The sequence below is a fragment of the Branchiostoma floridae genome, chromosome 12 (genome assembly GCF_000003815.2).
Source record: "Branchiostoma floridae strain S238N-H82 chromosome 12, Bfl_VNyyK, whole genome shotgun sequence".
NCBI classification, from domain to species: domain Eukaryota; kingdom Metazoa; phylum Chordata; class Leptocardii; order Amphioxiformes; family Branchiostomatidae; genus Branchiostoma; species Branchiostoma floridae.
The window spans coordinates 6,231,497-6,252,784 of NC_049990.1; the positions used below are offsets into that span (position 1 = coordinate 6,231,497).

The window sequence follows — 21,288 nt, forward strand, 5'->3', positions numbered from 1 at the left end:
ATAATATGATAATGATGTTATTGATTTATGCTAATTGATTGATTGACTTTATATGTGTAATGCATTATAATACGACATGTTTAATGATGTTATTGATTTATGCTAATTGACTGATCGACATTATATGTGTAATATGTTGTAAATGTATTTTATTGGATTGTATGTAGAGGACTCCAGGAAGAATAGCTGATGTCTACAACTAATGGAGATTCCTAATAAACAAACAAACAAACAAACAAACCTGGCGAAGGCGAAGTCACTGGCGCGCACCGCCTGACGTCCCTCCTTTCCCATGATGCCTACTCCTACATGAGCTTCCTGGATCATGCTGCAATCGTTAGCCCCGTCTCCAATAGCCAGAGTGACTGGGTGCTCCGGAGAAGCTTTCACGAGTTTCACTACCTGGATTTAGAAGGGAAGGAGAAAAAAGAACCTGTTTCTGAACTGTTTGCCATGTTCACTTCATACAACTATTGGAGAAAAAAATGGTCTCCAATAACCAGAGTGACTGGGTGCTCCGGAGAAGCTTTCACGAGTTTCACTACCTGGATTTAGACAGAGAAAAAAACACTCTCCAATAGCCAGAGTGACTGGGTGCTCCGGAGAAGCTTTCACGAGTTTCACTACCTGGATTGTAACAGAAAAGGAACTTAAAGTGTTTTGTTTGTTTTAATGTTTTATTTGGGTCCCCATAAGTGCAATCGTTAGCCCCGTCTCCAATAGCCAGAGTGACTGGGTGCTCCGGAGAAGCCTTCATGAGTTTCACAACCTGGATTGTAACAGAAAAAGGACCTGTTTCTGAAGTGTTTGCCATGTTCACTCCATGCTACTATCGGAGAAAAAACCCTCTCCAATAGCCAGAGTGACTGGGTCCTCCGGAGAAGCTTTCATGAGTTTCACTACCTGGATTGGAACAGAGAAGAATTTGCAGTGTTTTGTTTGTTAGTCTAATCACTTCTAGTGGCATAACAGCATAACCAGATTATGTAATGTTTCAAATTTTTGGCTTACCTCAGCCTTCTGCAGAGGTGACATCCAACAGCAGAGCACAGCCGTGCAGTTCTGACACAGCTCCATGAACATGTCCCTGTGATCTGTCAGTAAAGTTTCAATTCTATTCTATTTAACAATAACCCAGAGTACATTTTTGAAACTTTCTGTCATGTTACCTCTGTCAGCTTTTTGCTTTTTGGTCCATCCATGGACCAGGGATGCTATTCGGTCACATGTGGCAACACGTGGCAACTTACAGCATGTACTGCAAGTATGTTTTCCAAACTTTTGTCATGCTCAGAGTGTCCAGACCACTGCAGCAGCAAAACACAGTGGACAACTACATGTACTACTACTACAAAATGACTACTACTACTACTACTATTACTTACCTCAGCCTTTTGCAGAGGTGACATCCTACAGCAGAGTACGGCTGTACAGTTCCGACACAGCTCCATGAACATGTCCCTGTGATTCGTCAGTAAACTTTCTATAATTCTATTCTATCTAACAATAACCCATAGGACATTTTTGTCTTGTTACCTCAGCTTTCTGCAGAGGTGACATCCTACAGCAGAGCACAGCCGTGCAGTTCTGACACAGCTCCATGAACATGTCCCTGTGATCCGTCAGTATGTGAGCCAGGCTCATACCATCCACCACTAGGGCGTGTGTCGTCACGTGGTCCTCCTGGATCCTGTTTGGAACAAACACAAGCAGTCACCACACAGGAATATGGTTTTTGGCTGTTCCAACATGATGTTAGGGATGACACTCATATCCTAGTACTTGACATCATAAATTTAATGTGAAAATAAAAGTGGATTCTGCAATTATCATTATTTTTACAATTTGACAAGCACAATTTACAAGTTCACATTGTTGTGGACTCTGTTTGTCTGACTGTCTGTGAAAGAAAATACATTCAATTGATTTCCTTTGCTAGGCTAAAGATTAGCCAAGTACTTTGTGCATGGATGTCATCCATAAAATCAAAAATTTGTCACTCTCTTTTGTCACTCACATTAAATTTTGAACAATGTGAAAAAAGGCTAAAAAGACCCACTTGGTGTATTAGAAAAAATTTAAAGGTTCTTGAATGTAAACAATACAAACAACCTGAAAATTAAACTGTTACTTATGTGTAGATCTGTCTAGTACATCAAAATTCTAGAGTGAAAGCATCTGTTTTGGGATTGGACAGAAAGTGTACTCAACAGAAGTGCTGGGAAGTATTTACAGGTGTGATGAATAAGTGGGAGAAAAGAAAGTGGGAAAACTGTGAACTTAACAACTGTCACACCACATGCATCGGTGTGTTCTGAAATGTACCAATCCACTGAGATAGACAGTGTTGGGTTAGTCTTAGACACATCCTACTATAGAATGATTAGTACATGTATGTCTTAGTGAGTTCTAAAGTCAACTGCATGCCACTGGTTAGGATTATACCCTTAAGTCCTAGGAAAAAATTTGTGTTTCCTGTTTCCCGACCAACCATAGAAAAACCTGCCTACCCTAGCCTTTTTTGGGTGGGCAGTGGAGTCACTACGAACGTATTAAGTCTGCTTCCTATACAAGTAAAAAACTGCTTGTCCTATCTAATGAAGGACAAATGTATCCAAAGATTTGTAACCATGATGTACAAAATTAAAATTTGGCATTGAAAAGATAAGTTATTAAGTGTCCTCATGCTTTTCAGTTTTTCTTTGTTAAAATGTATAACAGAGTTTTGGCCAAAGTCCTTGAAAAAGTTAAAAAAGAAGATCATAATCCGTACCTACCCACCCAATTTTTGTCAAGACTGAAACAGGAAACACAACATTTTTTTCCTTTGCCTAAACGTGAATATTCAAGAAGAATGTGAGAAGTCCTGGATTATTGAGAAGTCACCTTCTTGTATTCCCAGTAACTGTTGTACTGTGTTGGTACCTGGACTGTGAGATGCTGAAATGGCACACAAGAGAATAACAAACACAAGTCGCTGTGACAGCCGGTTAAAGAAGCAATGATTTCATCAGGGCTTTCTCAGGCTCTTAATTTTTTACTCTCCAAGCAGAGATCAGACTATGACTGGTTTTGACATCTTTTTATATGTCTCTGTTAGATTTCTATTTTGTCAGGTTCTCTTTTTGCCTCAGGAAGGCAAAAAGAAAACATGACAAAATAGAAAGCCTATCAAAAATGCTTTAAAGAAACCCACAGTAAACCTAACCTCTGCTTGGAGGGCACTAATCTTTTATCCATCCTGCAGTTGATTTACTGAGTTTTGAGGGGTAAATTTTGCATGACTTTATCAAAATTTTGTGGCACTTTTGACAACTTTATCAAACTGTCATAACCTTGAATTAATTCTAATTCAAATCTGTGTCCACCCTAGGCACCATAATGCCAGCAATGGACAGAAGGACACTTGAGAGAGCCCTGGATTTAATTGTTAATAAGAATAAAAATCAACTTTATAATAGCACACAGAAGATAGAGAATCACAAAATATATCAGAAATAAAGACTGACTGCACAGCATTGAGTTCAACACAAACAGTGAGAAATCACCTTATAGGCTCAAGATACACAATCACAAAAAGAAATAGTAAGAGGGATCACTGGTTGCCATATATGTCAAAGTTGGAGAATTTCAAGATTGTCTTACTCACCTTGATGAAGGTTATACATCTCACTATTCACGGATTTGGCACTACACTACCAATTTTCTAGTCTCCAAGCAGACCCTACGTGCCTTAGAAATAGTATCAAAGCTGGCCAGGGACTTAATATACCGGCACCAGGTGCCCGTTTGACTCCCTTAGCCGGCTATCTCCCTTTGGCCGCCTATTCTCCTTTGCCAGCTTTGATACTATCTCTAAGGCACCGTTGGGTCTGCTTGGACACTACCAAGTTTCAAGATGACGAAAACTACGATGAAGAAGAAACGCACCTTTTGAGATGCTGCATGATGGTTTCAGCACACTGCTGCATGGTTTTCTGCTGTACCAGGTAGAGCTCGCTCATGCCCCGCTGGAAGTGTGTGCAGGAGTGGCTGATGTTCACAGCTGTCTCCTGTTTATCTCCTGTCAGGACCCAAACCTGCAGGCAAGACAGTGAATAGATTCAGTAATCAGTATTTAGTCGTAATCAGTCAATGTGCTTACACATGACGGGGTTATACTGCCTCTTACAGGTTGACATACCTTTTCGTTAACTTAGCTGATTACAAAACAGGGATACGCCAGCTCTTACATTCGGGTGATTTGAAGTGAATCACCTAATCCAGACAGAATGGTTTGCATCACACACCAGGGCATGACCCTACTCTTTTTTCAAAGGTGTGGTAGGTTCTTTGGGGTCTGTTGGTAGAATATCACTTATCTATGTCTATATACTACAGGTACAACATGTACAAGTAGTATATCACAACTTACTGTTTCCCCCATACATACAATGTACATTAAACAATGGAGCCAACGAGGGAATGTAATAAAATGTTTCTTATGAACTGTGACCTCTCACCTTTACCCCTGCTAGCCTGAGTGCCTGGATAGTATCACTGACTCCATCCTGTAGTTTATCCTCCACCCCAGTGGCTCCCAACAGGTGGAAGTCTTTCTCTATGTAGGTAATCACTGCATTCACCTGGTGCAAAGGAAAGTGTACAATTAGGAATGTTTGCATTGGTTTATTCTTACAGTTTTTGTGACTTGACTTTTCAACTGGTAATTCATAACACTGTGTTTCTAATGTATTACTACTGTGCTAAACAACTGCTTTTTACTCACAAAAAGTGTTTATATTAATATGTTCCTTTCTTGCTTTGGTATTACTGATTCTTTTTGTATCACTAATGTTTAATTTCAGTCAGGATCCGTGGTGTTTCTTTGTACTTGTCTGAACCATATGATTACTTATGTTACTTTTGGAATGATAAAAAAATGCAAAAGCCTCCATTAGTTTCAGTCTACCATGAAATAAAAGCACCAGAAAGGGAAAAGAATTTACAGTATACAGGAGAATTATACAGGTATTAAGTTAACTGAGAGTACAAAGACATTCCATACAGAACAGCATGCCAATCAACAACATGTTCCATCAGCATGATCATGAATTTGAATCGATGCCCCCTACCTTTTCTTCCCTGTCCTGCAGGGCATTCCTGGCCTCCGTCATCTTGCTCTTGATGTCTGCATATTGCTCTTCATTCAGTTCCTTTATACAGTACACCAGTGTTCGCAGGCCAATCTAGTGCAAAGAAAACAAAACAGATTACCTTTCTTTCCCATTCTCTAAAGCAGTAACAGTCAAATTCTTATCATTCTAGCTATCACCATTATGTCCAAGTCAATAGATACAAAAAATGGAAGTTCTGCTGCAATACCAAGGTCACATACCAGGGGGCCCATAAATCAACCCTGATCTTCGTCTTCCCAACCCCTTCCCACAAACCAAATATCATCATAAGTCCATCAAGTTATGCTGACCACACATATCTGGAAACATAGACATACAAACACGGCAAAAACTACACCTCCATTTTTCATGGAGGCAAATACTAACTGTTGATGAAAACATTGCTGTAGTTGAAATGATTTACGGAGTCTACAGTTCTTGAGCTTTCACCCCAATTACTCAACCCGAGGAAACAGCCCAATTACAGCACCAACATGTAGACACCACCATTACTCAACATCTCCCAAAATGTCTCTCAGGCTTGGCTGTCTTCCCAGCCTGTCGGCACCCATCATTTTTCCCAACACCCCAATGGTACATGTGTAAACTTGATCATAAATCTAGGAGATGAGTTCATCATTTTTTAGGCTCAACTGTTGCAGCCAGTTGCGTTGCCACAGGTAGATATTTTCAGAGAAGATAGAATAAATTATGCACAATGTCATTAATTTGTTGATGAATTGAACTTGTTGTGCTTGTTTGAAAAGTTTTGAAAGTTTTCCTACATCTGGATACTGTCTTGTTGTCTCGGGAAGGGCACTTAACACAACTTTCCTCACTTTAGGACTAAAATGTGTTGGAAGAAAAGGGAGGGGCCCTTCCGAGGCTTTCGGCAGCCATCATTTTTCCCAACACCCCAATGGTACACGTGTAAACTTGATCATAAATCTAGGAGATGAGTTCATTATTTTTAGGCTCAACTGTTGCAGCCAGTTGCGTTGCCACAGGTAAATATTTTCAGAGAAGATAGAATAAATTCTGCACATTAATTTGTTGATGAATTGAACTTGTTGTGCTTGTTTGAAAAGTTTTCAATGCTTTTCTACGTTTGGATACTGTCTTGTCGTCTTGGGAAACGGACTTTACACAACTTTTCTCACTATACCCAAGTGGTAATCGGTACCTGACATTGGATTGGGAGGCAAAATGTGGTGGCTTGGCTCCCTTCCCAGGCTGTCGGCGCCCATCATTTTTCCCAACACCCCAATGGTACATGTGCAACACTAGCATAAATCAGAGAGATGAGTTCATCTATTTTTTGGCTCAACTGTTGCAGCCAGTTGCTACAAGTAGATATTTTTGGAGGGGACAGAATAGACACATAAATCGTTGATGTTGTGGTTATGAATTGAACTTCCTGTGCTTGTTTAAATAGTTTAGACTACGTTTCTACATTCAGATATTGTCTCGTTGTCTTGGTAAAGCCACTTACACAACTTTCCTCATCACTCTGGGAGGTAAAGTGTGGTGGAAGGAGAGGGATGGGCTCTGCCTAGCTTGCAATATCATGTCATAGACACAGTGGATGATAATCTGTAGCAGTTTCCAGTTTTTGTGGTGAGGGGGTGCTGACCCCTCGCCCAACCTTATTGCCCAACCTAGACCTAACAAGACTGGCAATAAAAATGTATTATTGCCATGACGACGATTGAGGGTACAACAATACAGCTCAAATCAGAAACAGACTGAAACTTCCCTGTCGCACTATCCCTGGCACAATATACTAGCCCACCTGTAACATAAACCTACAGCCAGCAGAAATGTACTATCCCCGGACTATGACCTACATTCCACCATTGCATACCAGAGATACATCTGGAACAGACTTGCATACCCAGCATACTGTGAAGTACTAGCATTCTTGGAAAAATGCCTGTGCAATTCCTAGAATTTTTGCAGACTGAATGCAATATATACCACTTGACGACTCCCCTGAGGCGTCGTCAAAAACACCTGGAGACGCAGCCTGGAGGTGGATGTGAGGGAGTCTGGCTACACATGGTGACAGCTGGCAGAAATGGCCTAGGACCGCCGGAGATGGAAGCAGCTAGTTCGTGGCCTATGCCCAAGGATGGGCAGCAGGCCTAAGTAAGTAAGTAAGACACAGTGGATAGCAACCCACTGAGCCTAAGATACGAGGGGCATTCAATAAGTAATGCCCCTGACCCACTTCCAGTTGTCTGATCTAGATGAAATTTTGCATGTGTAATGAATCATATCTCTATGGCTTATGTTGCAAAAAACAGCTCTGAACTAATTGTGGTTACTGATTTACTGGTGTTTGAACTGAGTCAGGTGTGAAATGGACCAGGTGTGAAATGGAGCAAGTTGAGTGTCGCGCAGTGATCCGGTTTTTGTATTTGAAAGGACGCACACCAAAGGGGACTTTTGATGAAATGAAAAAAAACTTATGGTGATGATGCCCCATCATATGGCCTTGTAAAACGCTGGCATCCTGAATTCAAACAAAGTCGGAAGTCTGTGGAAACAGCTCCCAGACCTGGTCGTCCCTCTTCTGCCATTGATGAGGCATCTGTCGGAGGACCAACCTGGGATGTCCTACAAGAACGGTGTCCAGAGCTACATCAAATGATGGGAGAAATGCAAAACTCTGGGTGGTTGCTATGAAGAGAAAGACTAATAACTGTGCCAAGTTTCATTAATCTCCTGCTATGGGAAATGGGTCAGGGACATTACTTATTGAATGCCCCTCGTAAGCTTGTCCATATAAGGGGACAAGGGGGTTAACTTCCTTGATCAGAAGATGCATCGGGTGCTCATGCACCCATCTCTGCTTCTAAACCCAGGATCACACATAGTTGCAAGCAATACAGCAGGGGGCTAGTCCTCTTAGCAGAGAAGGAAGTATGTACCACTTCCGAGATCAAGGGATCGGGTATAACGCTAGTTCACCTTTGTCCGCTGGATAGCCTATGTTCGATGTGTTGACCAACACGTTATTAAGGGATATCAACTGGATGGACAGTGCTTTCAAGTTGTAATATGCTCAAAATATTGTAGTTTGCAACTACCGACCGTCCATCAACTTGATATCCATAGGCCATAAAAACCGATTTCTAATAGCAACGGATATAGGTTACCCCACTGATAAAGGTAAACGAGCATTATCAACGCGACATGGCCGTAGTCTCAACCCACTGAGCCTACGGCCCAAAAGAGCCTGAAGGACCTCCAACTTTACCATACCAACATGAGCTTCTAGACTACTTACCTCAGCAAACTGGTTGACATGGTACAAAGTTTTGTCCCTTTCTCCACTTAAACACAGAGGTAGCAGGGCAGACTCCGCACCTTTGGTGTACAGTCTGATGTTTCCTATAGTAGAGACATGGTTGCAAATCAGTTTCAAACCATTCAATTCAACAATGAAGTATAGATATCAGGGATCGAAATACTTTTTTTTGCTACATGCAAAATTGCAAGTTGGCAAAAATTTTACATGCAATTTGAAAAATTTACATGCAAAATACAACTAGGCAGCGATGGCGACGAGTATCGCTAGCTTGAATCGGTGAATTTTGATTACATCTAGTGAAGCTACCGGAGAAAGTTACTGGCAAAAACAAGGAAGGATAAAGACACACGTCCATTTGTCTTTTTGTCTAAGAGTAGGGGATCTAATTCCTCAGTAATTTTCCAATAGACCAGGTATTTTCAACATGCAAGATTGCAAGTTCAGAATAATTTTACATGCAAATCTCAAAAATTATGTGCAAATTGCAAGTTAAGTATGTGTATTTCGAACCCTGGATATTCAAAGGCACCATTGTCACCAATGTCAAAAATCTACATGACAACTATATCAACAGAAGTGCTTGTGCAAAAACAAGTGCTTGTCCCATGTAGCTAAATGTTTAGTGGGGTGGGATTTCTATCATTTGTCAAAGTTGGAAATCTACATTCTATAAGCTTCAAGGTTCAATTTCAACTTGTTATAGCAAGAGCAAACATAGATAAATTTTAGGCAAAGTGGACTGAAGTACAACAGTGTCAGGTCAATGCATATTGCATGTCACAGTGAAGGGATAGTTACAGTAATTCAGCACCAGTAAAAGAGCAATGCACATTGTGTGCCACATTGAAGTGAGTCAATCAGCAACAGTGAAAGAGCAATGCACATTGTTTCACATTGAAGTGATAATTAATTCAGCACCAGGGACAGAGCATGGCGAATTGCGAGTCACATTGAAGTGATAGTCATCCAGCACTTGAGGAGGGTGGTATGACTCACTGTGACCTAGTAATCTATCCCTGACAAGACTTTGCCTTAGAATGTGCATTTGGCACAGTAAAAAGCAACATTTGCTGCTCTAATTTGTGTGCTAACAATAGCTTAAGCTGTGACCAAGTGTGCAGAAACCATTGTACCTTTGAAATACAAGACTGGTACCTTTTACATTTGCCTTCTTCTCAGAAGCAGGTAAAAGATTGACTTTCACATGGTAAGTTCAGAACACATGATGCTGGTAAACTTATTTTTAAACTACATTTAATGCAATCATTGTTATCATATTGTAGCTCTTGACACAATTAGAATTCAAAGTAGATCATTTACATGAGCAGTTGGAAAAGTACAAGAGGTAGAATGATTTTAGGCTGCAAATATATTTATTATATATTATATTTGTGTTCTAAAACAACATCTAACCGCTGTGGAATTCACTTGAATATACTGTATATATAGATTTATTATAATATGTAACTACAGTGTACATAAATAAATTTACATACCGTTTGGTAACTTGATAATGGCACTCATTCTTTTCCTTGTTGGGTCAAATTCAAGGATATGAAGCAACTCATATCTGTAACAAAACCAACAAACATGTATATTGTTTACTTTTGCATGGCCGAAGGGGAAAGGAGGTTTTCCTGTGGTCAAGTTTGTGATGGAAAAAAAATATGTAGTATGGTAGTTAATACATCACAAAAACCATTCTTATGGTTAAAGTGTCATGAATTTGCTGAGAGGTCAGTGTAGAATTAACCGAAGCAGAAATTTCAAGATTTAAAGTAATGAAATTAAAGTGCAAGAAGAATTCAGAAACACAACAGTTACTTAAAGCTGTATTTCAATGAAACTGCTATCGTTGAAACATGCATTCATTACATAACTGTGAACTACACGATGTATTACTAAAAGAGCAGTTATGATCCATTCAGTGACAGATATTCTTAAAAGAAGAAAATAAGTCTTACTGTTTTTCTTCTCCCCTGACATTGATCTTCAAGAAGTCACCTGCTGACTTGCCTTCCGTTACTCTTGTCTGTCCGAGGAAGGTGATGCCAAATCTACAAACGACAAAAGTTTCAATATAGTAAGGTTCTTCAAACACAACCAATAGCACTCACTTCCAATGTTTCGGTGTATATGGTAGCGCGCGTAGTCCAGTGGTTAGCGGCCCTGCCTCTGGATCTAGAAGCTGTGAGTTTGGTTCCGGCTGTGTCGCTCACCCGACATGCACGCTACCGGAAAGGGCTGAAGTCCTTAGGACGGGACCTTAAGCCGTGCTCCACTGTTCATTGTGCTTGTCGAAAAGAGCTAGGGGAATTTTCCCGGTACAATGAACCTGAAAATACTGTACATAGCGTCTGTCCTCTCTGTCACGACCAGTGGAAGACTAGCTCTTCAGTGAGCTAAAACTGGATCGAGATCACTTTCCTTTTCCTTTCCTTTTCCTATATCAGACAGGAGGATACAAACCGAGTCATGTTTGGGACGACATTCTCACTGCTGCAGCGCCACCTACATTGGCTATAAGTAGCAGTGAGAAGTGCATGTAGATCCAGCCATTCTACACTGATGATGGTGTCTGATAGACATTGAAACATTGGCAGTAAGTACTACTTTGGTTATGTTTCAAGAACCTTACTATATTGAGTATTCACCAACCTGATGAAATGAGACTTGCAGTGCCCCCAATGTTGTGCCCTTGGGAAAGGCACTTTACATGACCTTTCTCAAACTTAACCCAGGTGTAAAAATGGGTACTGTGTAAATATGAGGCACTGTTAAGTTACTAACTTGAGTGCAGTGCCACATACATGTACATGGAGGAAAAAAGGCATTATCTCAAAATTGTACTTCTGTTGGACGACCATCTCACCTGTCTGCAGCTTCCACTAGAGCCTTTTCATCAGGAGAGGAAGCCTGGTACTCGAAGGATGCAGCCGAATCCAAGGACATGCCATTGGCCTTGACCGGGGTGCTGTTTGCACTGCTGTTGTTGCTGTGCACGTGGACAGTGTGGCACAGCGCTATGGCTACCAGGAACTCTTCTACTGAAGCCTGTGGGATGGGGGAAAATAGGTCACAGCAAATTAATTTACTTTCATGGCCGCAGTTTGGTTTGGTGATAGTAGGAGGTTTAAACAGTTTTTTGAATTTGTGGTTGAAAAAATTCTGTAGTACATCAGCTGTAGGAAAAACGTATTCCTGGTGAATTTGTTGGGCAGTGGTCCCCACGAAAACCATGACGATGAAACCACTGCAAAAGATTGGAGATGTAAAGAACTACAGTGTGAACTTTTTATAATCTCAGAGAAGATATTGTGAGGAAAGATCATTGTTGCTGAATGCATGGAAAGTGAGACATAGTGCAATGGACATCAGGAACTCGTCTGCTGAAGCCTGGGCAATAGAGGTGAAGTACAAAATTCTAAGATCTCCAAGTAGATATTGGGAGTGGCATTGAGACACAGAGTTATGGTCACCATTATTTCTTCTACTGAAGACTACATGTATGTTTAACTTTTGTATAAGGTCTAAGCAGATGTTGTGAGAAAAAAAATGATCTCAGACTGCCAATTTTGACTTTACCCAAAGGGAGCTAGAGAGGTATCTAAATTTATAATGTGTTAGACTTGTCTGTCTGTGTCAATGTGATTCCCAATCCACATGAAGAACAGTTGCCACACATTCGCAGTGCTGACGTTTTTGCCAGTAGGAATGGAAGGGATGCAAAGCAGTTATTCCTTTCACTCACTCACCCACTTGATTCCTTTATTCAGATACCCTTTATCCCGTAGGGCTAGTCTACCAGGGTTCGAACATATACAACGCAAACATACATGTATATATATACATAAAGATAAAAAACATTCACAATCATAAAAAACTATCAACTTGAGAATACATGATGGTAGATTGCCTTTTTAAATCGTGAAATGTTGGGCAGGGATTTGATGTGTGACGGTAGGACATTCCATAGACTGATGGCACGGTAGAGAAAAGTTCGCTTTTTTGAGTTTGTTTTGAGCTTAGGTAGTTTAAAACTAAAGGAATAGGATAATCTAGTTGAATATGTGTGGATAGAATGGACAGGAACGATGGAGCTGTAAATGTTAGTTAACGGTTAGGGTAAGGGGTTGAAGTCTGCCGTCAAAGGTTGCATTGTTTCTGACAAAGATTAATCTCCTTGCAGCATTCATGACTTAAAGACCTTAAGGAATGGATACGCAGAAAGCATGCAATACAAAACACTGTCTTACTGCCTTAAAAAAACACTTGCTGTAAAATGCCCTTAATTCATGGAATTAGGCACCTTTTATTGCTCCAATATGTGAACAGTCGACACTTAAGTGCATCTAAATGCAGGACAGCAATCAAATTTATGATGCGTCATCAAAATTACAGGCAATTTGTATTCCAATTGGAAGTACTCTAGACTTATCCCTACTTTCCAGACCCATATAGTAAATTCACACTTTTATGACTGTTAATTCTCATCTATAACGTAATAGCCCCAAATGGAAATAGATGTACAGACTTGGATTGTAAAAAATGCCTATCCATTGCTATTGGTATTTTCTTTCCCTACTTGACTAGATAGGTTGAAAAAAATACAAAATCTTAAAAACCTTAAGGTTAACAAGGCCATAATAACCGACTGAGATCATCAAGTATTCCATAATATATAAAGTAACAAGATATCTAACATGGATGTTCCACTGCAGTACCTTAGCAAGCTGCCAGGAGGCCGATTATCAATCTGACCCTTTGTTTTCCTTCCCCTTACCCACCTACATGTACCAAATATCATCAGGATCCATCCAAGACTTCTTGAGTTATGTTGTTGACACACACAGAGATAGACAGACATACAGACAGACAAACACACTCAAAATATAGCCTTTTGGCAAAGGTAATAACAGTTCTTTTTTTTTTTTTTTTTTTAAAAGGATCCTTGTAATTATGATAAATATATCATCATTGACTTGAAGATGTTACATTTGGCACTATTCCAGTTTGTCCCTAAGCCAACATCAAGTATTCAGCTGCTGCACGACTGAAAATCTCAGATGGGTTAAGCCTTTAAGTACCGACTGTTTTTTGAACGTATGCCAACAGATTTAGCTGTGAAAAGGGGCGATGAATACTGATTTTGTGTAATCTCTGAGAGTGTTAGCAGACGCTGTCTGTCACTCTTGGCTGGAGACGCAATAAATGTTAAAACGTTATTAACAACTGGCAGGATAATTTTCAAACGTAATCGCTCAGAGTGAACACTTTGGACAAGTACCGTGGATATTAAGTGATGTACAGAATAAGTGCAACGCAAGGCATTAGAAATACAGTCCGTTTTTCACATCTTAAACTTGGAAGGTTGCCATGTAGGTCGGAGGTACACAGTCCTAGGTTTGAGTGATGCAGTTAGCAGTAGCAGTGTGAAAGTGCCTCCTGCAGGGAGTAATCTTAACCTTACATGCACCATGTGTGCTTGTACTGAATACCAAAAAAAAAAAGAGAAGTTTGTAAGGAACCCAGTTAAAAGAAGGTTTTGGTGAAATATTCATGTGGATGATGGTTGAACTTATAAACCTTTCATGCCATTCTGTCAGAGATAGATTTCCATTTAAATGCTGGCATTCTGACCAAGTCACCAAATCTAACAGCTGGATAGGTACCCTTCCCGAGGTGTTTTCACTGGGATTGGTTGGTTGGTTGGTTAGCTGGTTGACAGGTTACATGTTTTTGTGTGCAAACAAGAGTACTAGTAGTTGAATGTTTAGAAACAGAGTATCTGAAGAGTTAAAAGTTGATTTTCAATGCTCTGTATTAGTAGGGAGTGGACTACACTTTGATTCCCCTATAAGCTTCTTATCTATGAAATGTCAAACCTCTAACCCTATTTCATGCAAATATGAGTAATTGAAATCTTGAACAGTCTTCCTGTATGTGCCAAAAAGTCCCCCATTATTCTATATAATATATATGAAAATGATAAACACTACATATTTGTGACTGGTAGATCAACTTCGATAAGGTAAGATCTGTGATTGGTCACTGTGTATAATCAACCTTATATGATGATACTTGAATATGGTATTCCTTATTGGTTACTGATTCATAGATCTTTGGCTCAATTTTGATCAGCTGAAATCTATGACAGGTCAAACATCTAGCTCCCTTTTATGCAAATTATGAGTGATTGACATCTTGATCTGTATGTGTCACAAAATTATCCATCAACCTTACATGAAGACGCTTTAATATGATACACCCTGTTGTTGACTGGTACATCTATGGATTAATTTTGAATCGCTGAAATCTATGATAGGTCGAACTTTTAACACAAACTTTTATGCAAATTATTAGTGATTGAGAAATGAGAAGATGCTCTTATGTAATAGTCCCTATTGGTGATTGATAGATATATGGATCAATCTTGATCAGCTTAAATCTATGACAGGTCAAGCATCTAGCTCCATTTTATGTAAATTACAAGTGATTGACATGTTGACCCCTGACCTCCATGTTAAAAATTTGCTGTAGACACCGGCACTCAGCTAAAATCTATGACATGTCAAACATCTACTTCTCTTTTATGCAAATTACAAGAGATTGGCCTCTGACCTCCATATTTGCTGTCGACACTGGCACTCGGGAGCTCATGTGCACCAGGTTTCCGTGGTATTCCTCGAACTGAGCCCCGCCGATGGAACACTGCCGGAAACACATCTCATTCTCTGTCAGCGTTCCCGTCTTGTCAGTGAAAACGTACTCGATCTGAGGAGAGGAAGAAAGTATCAAATGTCACTACACGATAATCATCTAAAGGTACACAGTCCCTCAGTTGGCCTTGCACAGTTGCAAGCATCCTCCTATCTCTAGAGACAATGGAGTTACACAGTAGAAAGAAAGGATCAAATCATACAATGTACCTTAATACAGTTACCTCTGATAAAAATTTAAGAAAAAAAAGTTAAAATATATGCCCTTTCATTGGCCCCTTTAACCAGAATGTCTGTTATCACAAGGTTGGTAAATTACTTTTATTTGTCTGTCTAATTCTGGCAACTCTGAACTTCACTTTCTGTCACTCTCTGGTGAATAAGACTAGCATATGGACAACAAATAATGTGGGAACACAGACGAGCAAACAAACAAACAGACAAACAAACAGACAACCAGGAAAAAAATACCTCCAATCACAGAGGTAAAAACAACAATCTAAGCAAAGATTTGTGTTGACTTGAAGTACAAAACGTCCTTACCTGACCCAATTCTTCATTGAGATCGGAGGTGTTGGCTTGAGCTTTCAAGTTATTCTTCTGTAAGAAACAAGCACAATAATAACATATATAGCAAGGCTGTGTGGCAAATCACATTAAATCTCTATTCATATTGGTTATAAAGCTATATTGTTACCTAAACCATCATGGGTTTTGTTTAATAATATTTTATTTAAGAAGAGAGCTGTGGATTGATAATCCCCATTAATAAACACTTGCTGGAATGATTGACAGGGAATTGGTTCTAACCACAGTAAAAGAAAACAATACAATTAAAGTGCTATAAATATAATATCTCTCTGTAAGTTGAAAATGAATGTTCCAGTGTAGTCTTTTTTCCTTGGGTCACTGAATTATTCAATAAGGAGTTTAAAGTTTTTATATATTCCGAGAGCAATTGTTAACATTCAACAAAAAATCACTCTAAACTTCCATGTTCATTACGTACACACAGCACCAACTGTATTGTTTCATTTATTTCCCATTGCATCATTGACTTTGACCTTGATGTAGTTAACCAGCATTAAGACCAGAGTCGATGGCAGAAATAGATTTTTAATGGCGCAACGATTCCCCATAAACTGTCCAGACCTCCCCATTTAGGGATTGTATCGCATAAAAATTTGATCAATCATTTCAGTCATGTCCATCCATGGTTGACCGATGCAAGTATAATGAAGAGTATACATTTGTAAGTTAGTAAATCTCTGCAATGAAAAGACTTACAAGGGAAAGTAATGGCATCCTGCACAATCATCAGTTCTAAAAATATCATTGTATTCTTTTATAAATGAATTTTTCCAATATGACGATTTTCTTTTCAACCTACATTGGTCATGTATAGTGAGTGTGAGTGAGCACCAAATGTACACATGTACATTCAAGTTGTATCAAATGAAAATCAATGTAGATATTAACAAGTAAACTACATTTGTAAGAAGCGTTTAAATATAGAATAAGCTGACCTCATAGCCCACATCTGAACTTAGCAATGCAATTATTTGACAAACATGCATCGCAGCCACTCTTTTGTTGGTTGAACAGCTAACTGTCATGACATCACTGGCTGAACTGCTTATTACGATGGACAGTCAGGATCGGTATATTACTAGTACCTACTTCATCATACATTTCTATGTCCCAGCTGATGAAAATGGACCCCAAGAACTTCTGGAATTCTAAAAGGGAAATAAAGAACACTTAAAACATATTAAGCATAAATCTGTCACAACTAAAATATACTTTCAGTCAGACACTTAATATCAAAGTTAAACAGTAACATTTCACAGTTTATCAATTTTCCATTGATCTATAATGGTCATTGAAAATAGGAAGCCATGGTGATTAAAAGAACTGACTGATCTGAATATTAACAGGATTTTGGTGTCCAACCAGTGATCTATTCAACTGACACAAGGCCAGTGTGTTACACAGGATACTTGATACCACATGAAGTTTGACACAGATTCTTTTTACAGCCGGTATTATCAATGTTATTATTATATCATATAGTATTATGTTATTACCAATATGATGTATCTACAAAAAGCCTTTTGAGACTGTGTAAATGTAATTATACTTGAACCCATGTTAAGATGTCTAACTCACCCACAGTCACATACAGGGAGATGGGAATGACATAGTTGAATAGAACCAGGAAAGCCAGGAAATCCACCAACCCTTCAAGAAACTACATGGTTCAACAAAATGTACAAAAAATCATTAGTACCACTTTAAATAATCACAAATCATTATCAATACCGTACCTGGGGCATACACTCTCTAGCTTTAATTTTTTTACCATCCCACTCATTGTTGGGAGTCCATGTTGTTGATTTGCCATGTTGGATATGTCGTTTTTAGCGTATGAAAATACATTTCCCATGTCATGGTTTCTTGGACAGATGTGTCAAACATGGAGCTCCATGGAGCTATTAGTACAACCTTGCTCCAAACTGTCTCAAGTTTTCAATTTACGAGATGTAAATCCATTGGTGAATGGGACCAGGTCCTACAACGATACTTCATCTTTATAATCTTAAAACAATGCAAGTCAAAAAATAGATTAAATATTACTTTCTTTTCCAAATATTTCACTCTTGAAATACTTTTAAAATAATGCAATCTGATGCCACTTGACCTCACTAAAAAGCAACAGATGTAGGTTACCCAATGGCGAACTTGTGTTATGTACAAAAGTTGTGTTAACTTAGTACAAAACTTGTATAAAACTTGTACTTGTACAAAAAAAGTTAAAATATTTATCAATCCTTATAGATTTATTGATTGATTGATTGATCGACACTTACTGCAGGCCTTTTCGAGGGATCCTCTCCCACATACCAGGGTTCACCGACGCGGCCGATGTACCAGTACTTCAGCCCGGTACAGAGGGAGGTCTCAGCCAGCAATACAAACAGATAAAACAGAAGGTAGGTGTTCATAGACCTGGCGGAAAAATCAAGAAAACTGTAAACAGAAAAAAATCATGAAGGCATTTCATGAAGTAGCTTTGGTTTTCATGAGAATTCGATAACATGAAAGATGACTTAGCAAAACAAATTTTTGACCGAAGCTTTGGTCTTCCTCAAGTTGTCTTACCTATTTATCAACATTGTAGTGACAAATGACAGACATTTTAGGTAATTGAACTTTGGCACATGCAATCCTACAAGGAAAAGGAGAAGGAGTGTGAACGATGGATTGCCTCCATTGAACATGGATCAGCTAGGTCAAGTAGTGGTCAGGAAGGATGGCAGTTCAGCTGACCAGACTTGCTGACGTCCGTCAGAAGCGGAGAGACAGACTGCCCCTATGGCTACAAGCTATGAGACTGAGAGAGAGAGAGAGAGAGAGAGAGAGAGAGAGAGAGAGAGAGAGAGAGAGAGAGAGAGAGGGGGAGAGAGAGAGAGATTAGAGAGTTCAATCTTTGCAAACTTTTCCATGACAATCTGAAAGTGTCTTACTTTTCTATGACTGATCTCTTCCCCAGCTTGGTGTGAGAGTTGAGGGCCATCTTTGTCTCCTGCCCGGTGTGGACTGCCACACCGTAGATGTAGGGGGTGTTTTTGAGCCGGGCTCCCCTCAGCAGAATGTTCAACGGTCCCAGAGTTCTCACAGCTACTGGTTCGTTGGGACTCTTGAAAATGTTGATTCTGCCCACAAATCTGTTGAAACGTAACAAAAATGCAATTAGATGTTGTTTTCTTTCAAAGCATAATGCATGTAATGTTAAGCAAGTACATTAATCTGCCAGGTAGCATATACATGATCACAACCCTGACAATAAGTGTCTAAAGAGATATCCAGAACAACTTCCTCCAGTACAATAATGCACTTCTGTTAGCATACTGTGCATGCTTGGAGGAAGCTACACTACAGATCTCTCAAACACACGTTCTCAAAGTGGCTCACAGAGATACAATGTATGTAACCTGAAAAATAATTGTTAATGGTGTAGGGGGTTGTTTGAAAAGGTTTATTCGTAAACTTTGCTCTTCTTTCTCTTTCTTTACACATGTCAAGAATGCAAGACACAAAATATACTGACTAAAGTGCTATGACCTTTAGGGTAATCCTGGTACTCAGACAAAACCAAACTAAAATGAAAAGGTTGCATGGCATTGAATTCATCCACATGACATTTTGCAGTTTAAGTTTTGTACAGCATTTGTTTCACCACTGAACTTTGTCATTATCAAATTTCTTGTACTACTAACAGTAACTGCAAATTCTGAAGATTGAGAGGCGAGTAGAAACAGTCCCCTGGCTTGCGGGATTTGAACCTGCACCGAATCCCAGACGCTAACTCAAACCCAACACCACTAAAGGGTCAGACCAGTTTGGCATGGTCAGTTTGGCGGCACTTGAACCCCAATGTTACGCAGCTACATTGTATAGGACACATATTATGTTTTGTCTTAAGAACTATGCTTTGAGTTCCACAGACAGAAGAAGAAGACATTGCATATTCCATGATCATCCTTTCAATCCAGGCCCACTGCTTGTATACATTTGCATGTGAAGCAACGACCCTAACTTTTTCAGCCTGCGATCCTTTATTTTTCACTGTGCTAGCACTGGTCAGCCATTAACCAATCAGATCCTCCCCCTTCTGCTCTTTTGGGTTAACAGCCAATCATGAATCCTGTTGGCCATAAGCTGTCATTTGATTGGCTGGAGAAGGCTGGCCAGCAGTTATGCAGGGAGAAGGACGGAATGCTGGCTAATACGTCAAGGTCATGATTACAAGCTGCAGGCCTGGGGATTAGGTAAACATTGTCCATATATGGCTTTCTCTATAATATACAATGAAACTGAATGAAAGCTTTGAATGTCTAACCTGTAGAGGTCTGGCTCTGGTTCCTGACACTCGATGGATGCATACAGGCCCTTCAGCTCAGGGATAGTGTTGTAGTGAGCCGTGTCTGGCACAGAGGAATGAATCTACACAGAAAACAGTGGGTTAATCAATACTTTAATAACACCCATAGGATTGAGGCTATAGTACAACTTATAGAAAAAAAGACATTACAACATGCATATACATGTACATGTGCTTTGTGGTGATGACTGACTTTCTAAAATGTAACAAAACTACAAGTATGGTGACTTGATTAGATATAAAAAGGTGAATATTCAACTTGTATATGCATACATGTGTAGACATTTGCTGCAGACCAATCCTTGGTAGGACCATAATGGATGAAATCCATTGTGAGAAATATGTCAAAGGTGATGGCCCCCAACTTGTTAACAGTACTGTTGTTGTCTAGACCAATTCTAGTAAATGCCCAGACGTGTTTTAAACATTTGTTTATGTCTCAGAGACATTGTAGCCACAATGCATCTTGCTGTGCATGCCCAGTTTAATCTGTGCACCGGTTTATTATAGGGTACATCACAATAAACATTCATTCCACAACTACATCATAACAAACAAATAAAAATACTTTACAGATGATGATAAAAGGTTTATCTTTAGTCAGGGGTACCTTGAGGTTGGTCTCGCCATCTAAGCTGGCAGTTGTGATGTGACAGTTGCCTTCAGGGTCATCCGATGACAGCATCACAAGGTCACAGGGAAAACTCTCGTCTGATTGGACCTTCACTATGTCTCCTACCTGTGAAGAGCAGAAACGATCAGACTACATGCTAGTATTAAAAAAATAAACTGTAAATTCAAAATGTATCGTAAATTCATTCATTTTCAGGGTGTTCTAAGTTTGCATCTGAAACATTGTACTGAAATATATTTATTAAAAATAAAGTAATGTATCTTTATCTTACTACTGTATTCCTTTACTACTGTACATTCCACAGCTGTTGGGGCACACAGGCCACTGGCACACTGGTACAAGTAGGGCCCATGCCAACTAATCAACTAGATGTGGTACATCGCACTCATTCATCTCCCATGATTTCTTGGAGGTGCTGTAAGTGTTAAGCAGAAAAAGCAGCACTACCATATTTTCAAGTCTTTGGTTACCATAGACTTGAAAAGTGGTACATGCTGCTTTCTCCCCGCTGCATCCCC

At 39.5% G+C, this 21,288-nt stretch overlaps 1 protein-coding gene across 1 annotated transcript in view; it reads right to left on the reverse strand.

Annotated features, from left to right (window-relative positions):
* Nucleotides 1–21,288, reverse strand: part of LOC118426856 (probable phospholipid-transporting ATPase IF) — a gene marked incomplete in the record, with an annotated part of 86,611 nt that overhangs the window by 20,843 nt on the left and 44,480 nt on the right. Inside the window, 18 exon segments of the mRNA XM_035836414.1 lie at nt 238–402; nt 1,537–1,690; nt 2,887–2,940; nt 3,931–4,079; nt 4,503–4,625; nt 5,115–5,228; nt 8,449–8,552; nt 9,969–10,042; nt 10,437–10,529; nt 11,345–11,526; nt 15,094–15,246; nt 15,735–15,791; nt 16,872–16,930; nt 17,361–17,442; nt 18,062–18,200; nt 18,719–18,919; nt 20,095–20,198; nt 20,747–20,875. Coding sequence (XP_035692307.1) covers nt 238–402; nt 1,537–1,690; nt 2,887–2,940; nt 3,931–4,079; nt 4,503–4,625; nt 5,115–5,228; nt 8,449–8,552; nt 9,969–10,042; nt 10,437–10,529; nt 11,345–11,526; nt 15,094–15,246; nt 15,735–15,791; nt 16,872–16,930; nt 17,361–17,442; nt 18,062–18,200; nt 18,719–18,919; nt 20,095–20,198; nt 20,747–20,875 — 2,136 coding nt within the window.